Source organism: Solanum dulcamara, chromosome 1 (assembly GCF_947179165.1).
Source record: "Solanum dulcamara chromosome 1, daSolDulc1.2, whole genome shotgun sequence".
In the NCBI taxonomy this organism is placed as follows: Eukaryota; Viridiplantae; Streptophyta; class Magnoliopsida; order Solanales; family Solanaceae; genus Solanum; species Solanum dulcamara.
Genome location: NC_077237.1, coordinates 41689667 through 41694146, shown reverse-complemented (window position 1 = coordinate 41694146; position 4480 = coordinate 41689667). Strand labels below are relative to the sequence as shown.

The 4480-nt window shown below is 36.9% G+C and overlaps 1 protein-coding gene across 1 annotated transcript; it reads left to right on the top strand.

The window, feature by feature from the left end:
- The first annotated feature begins 1394 nt into the window (after positions 1 to 1394).
- On the top strand, positions 1395 to 1895 carry LOC129892735 (uncharacterized). The gene has a single exon (XM_055968301.1). The coding sequence runs from the start codon at positions 1395 to 1397 to the stop codon at positions 1893 to 1895; it is 501 nt and encodes a 166-aa protein (XP_055824276.1).
- Positions 1896 to 4480: the final 2585 nt, after the last annotated feature.

Genomic DNA, 4480 nt, shown 5'->3' with positions numbered 1-4480 from the left:
ATGACCCCTAATGATATTTCATAGGGTACTTGAGATGATTATTGCTCTAGTCTTCAAGTGATGGTTTACTTGGCTGTTTGATTAAGTCTCAGATGATGAGTTAAATTGCATATGGTTCCTCATTACTCTACTCATACATACTGTTAATACATCTTTTACCGAGTCCCATGAAGGGTCGGGTATAATCTTGTCCCATAAAGGGTCGGGTACCATATATGATGACATGATTATTCACCGAGTCCCATGAAGGGTCGGGTATGACCGAGTCTTATAAAGGGTCGGGTACGATATATGATGATATGAGCATTCACTGAGTCCCACAGAGGTCTAGGTACGACTGAGTTCCATAAAGGGTCGGGTACGATATATGATGGTATGATTATTATGATAGTATGATTGTTTACCAAGTCCCTCACTAGAGGGCCGGGTACGACACATACATGTATATGATGACCTATTGGAACATTTGTAACACTGAGCCCCCAAGCGGGCCGAATACGGTATGTGATAATGGTATACATGACCTCATTTTGTAAGGTTCAGGTACAGTACGCTATTAAATGTTATACTTGTCCACTACGTCCCTATGGCAACTATAATTTCCTTATGATGTTTTATACTTTATATACTCAGTACATATATCATATTGACTCCACTTTTTGGGGGGCTGCATTTCATGACCACAGGTACAGACATAGGTTTGGGAGTCCACCAGCTTAGTATTCTGCTCAGCCAGTTTGGAAGAAGCTTCATTGTATCAGAGCCTAGTTTTTGATATTAATCCTTGGTGTATATGCTTGCTTTTGCTTAGTCACGAGTACGGAGGGGGCCCTGTCCCGCCATATGTTACCGTTGCTATTATTAGAGGTCTGTAGACATATGTATGTGAGTTGGTTATGACTTTGTTTCAGTGGTGCCTATATGGCATATTGTAAATGTTATTATGTTGAGGCAGCCCGGTCAGCTCACGTGCCCTTTCATGACATGATGTAAGTGAAAGAGGCTATATATATTTAAATATGCTATCACATATGGGGTTCTGTTGTATAGTTCTTATATTTGATAGTTATGTAGACAGGGATCCTGGTCGAGCCCCACTCGCAGCCTACGAGATTGGGTCGTGATAGTAAGGCTACACGAGGTCCCTTTTCTATCATTTCAAACTATGGTAGGCAGTTCACCTCTAAAGTTTTGGGGAAGTTGCATGAAGATTTAGGCACTCAACTTAATTCAGCACATCCTTTCATCTATAGACAAATAGACAGTCAGAAAAGATCATCCAAGTGCTGGAAGACATATTAAGAGCATGTGTGATCGACTTTAGAGGACATTAAGATAAGTTCTTGCCCTTGTATGAGTTCTCCGACAACAATAGTTACTACTCCAGTATTGAGATGGTATCATTCAAAGCCCTTTATAGGAGGGGATGTAGATATCCCATAGGATGGTTCAAGGTTGGAGAAGTGGATCCCCTGGGGGTTGACTTAGTAAGGGATGTTCAATACAAGGTAAGGAACATCCAAGTAAAACTTATAGCAGCACAAAGTTGTCAAAAAGAGTATGTTGACCGTAAGGTAAGGGATATGACATTCCAGGATAGTGAACAAGTGCTTCTAAAGGTATCACCCATCAAAGGGGTAATGAGATTTGGTAAGAAGGGTAAGCTTAGTCCTCGCTATATTGGCCATTTTGAGATTCTGGATTGTATGGGGACAGTGGCTTACAGGTTGGCTTTACCACCTAGCTTGTTTGGGGTACATCCAGTTTTTCATGTGTCCGTGCTGAAGAAATATCATGTAGATGGAGATTACATCATTAAATGGGACTCAATTTTATTAAACAATGATCTTCGGTACGAGGAAGAGCCAATGGCAATCTTAGACTGTGATGTTTGAAAGTTGAGGACCAAGGAAATTAAATATGTGAAGGTTCAGTGGAAGTATCATCCTGTATAGGAAGCTAGTTTGGAAACCGAAAAGGACATGCAAGATAAGTATCCCCAGCTGTTCGTTGAATCAGGTACTACTTTATCTCTGTATTATCCCTATTTTTCCTAGTTGGTCACTAAGGGAATAGTGATGGTAAATTGGTATCTATTATAACGACATGTCCCCTACGAATAAGCCAATAGGGAAGGAATACAGTCTAGAAAAGTTCGAGTAGTGACTTGGGAAATTTTGAGCATAGGTCAGACTTAGACGGATTCTAATTCAAGTGAGGTCTAGGGTGATCCGTAAATTTTTGGGGTATTGAACCTATAGTTTGATTAATCTAGTTGATAAAGATGATACGGATCCTTTACGGCTTTACGGAATCACAATCGGGTGAGTCAAACTCCCAGAATCAATCTTAGTGTGAAAAGGTATATTTTAAGGCGTCTTGGGACAAGGGTGCATTATTAAAGAGGAGACTTTGAGAATCTTTACGATCTCTTTGTCTAGACCTATCCCGCCAGAGGGGGCTTATTTGCTCTAGTGCAGTCTGCCAGAGTAGAATGGTCCCGCTGTTGAGGGACAAACGAGTCTTAAGTCAAAAAAAACCAGAAATGGTATTCTTTTTGCAAAACTATTCTTAAGAAGTTAGGAGGTGTCTCACGGCTCTTTTGATCATTTTTCCACAATTTCTTACGCCAAAGGTAAGATTATTACTCTCGTACTTCGTAATTTGATTCCTAGAACCTAGAATTATGATTGGTAATAATTGGGGGAGGGTTTTGGCCTAAATCTAATAGTGGAAAATAGCCCTAGATAGGGGGTTAGGATCATGGGTTGGTTTAAGAGAGGGAATTATGCTATAATTCATGTAAATTAGACCATTATATTGATCCTTTGTATGTAATTACTATTTTTAGACCAAGAACAAACTGAGCGAAATCGGAAAGGAAAAGCTCCTGCACTTTAGAGGTGTCAAAGCATGGTTTCGAGTTAGGTGATGGTTTTTCTTCTATATTTGATTCATGTACATGTAAATTACTCTGTTGTATGCATATGTGTATATGAATAGGGAAGAATGAAATAAACTATATGAAATGACTACTTATTGGCCATGACTTGTGATGAACCTGTTCTTGGTAGATATGATAGTTTGACTATTCATTATGCTTGGATCGAGTGTCACATTCCAACACACATTTGGATCGAGTTTCACATTTCGATACACATTTAGATCGGGTGTCACGTTCTAACACAAACCTTGAATCAGATGTCACGTTCCGACACATAATAAGTGTTTGTAGGTCTCATGAGAAGACCCTTCTATGAAATTGCATGATAATTAAAACTGATGAACTGTGATCATTTTGGTACTGGTTATGAGATGTTAATGGTTAATTCTATTTTGTATATATATGCTTACTTTATAAATATGTGAATTTTTTTTGTGAGTGTAAGAGTTGTTCTTTGATGCTAAGTCCTTAATTTTTTATATTCCATTTTTTGAATTGAGTGTGTGGACTATTTCTTCATGTGAGGGCACTTGTTTCATGATAAATAGGTGATTTTTAAGCTTTCTTTGATATAGTAGGTGAGCAAAGATTATTTGATGAGTTAGAGTTCATCTTTGAGGTTATGAGGTTAGAAGTTTGTTGTTTATTTGTATATCTTGCACAATGATCGAGAAGTGCACTTGATGTTTTGAATTTTTTGTATCGCCTAGTTGCTTGTATCAATCAAAGTGATGACAATGCTAGTTTGATTTTTTTATGAGCTTTAATTCTTGCTCGAGGACAAGCAAAAGTCTACGTGTGGGGTGGTGATGTAAGGCCAAAAATATATATTTTTAGTCATTATTTGCCTCATATTTAGTATTTTTATTTGTCTTTTCTTAGCATAAATTTTATGAATTGTGCTAAATAGTATATTTTATTTGTAGGATTAAAACGACTCAAAGATGAAGAAAGCCAAAATGAATTAAAGATGAAAGATCAAAAAAGAAAACCAGACAGACAGTTTAATGATCAAATGCAATATTTTACTGTATTGAACATGGGCAGCAGTTGAATTCAAATTATAACCTTACCAACTGCCATGTGTCATAATGAAGTTAAGCAACGAGGAGCTTGTGCGGCGCAGCAACATAATGTCACGCGCAAACCCAATTCATTTGGTTTTCCAATTTATTTTAGACTCATTATTTTATTTGATTTTTTTCTATATCTATAAATATTTCATAAAATCAGTTTTTACATAATTTTGACCTATGAAGAGTTAGGAGCCGCTGTGGAGGCTGGAGAATTTTGGTTTTATCTTTTCTTCTCTTTTGTTATTTCTTTTTAAATCTTTTTTTAAAATGATTTGTTGTAATTTCTCCATGTCTATGTAGAGTTAAACTTCTCGTTCTAAGATTATGATCACTAATTAAATAAATCTGACTTCGATGTGTTTGATTACATATTACTTGTTCTTATATTCTTGTGCTTACTATTTTGATGCTTGACGTGAGGCAAAAAATATATACTTTTAGGTATTATTTGCCTCACATT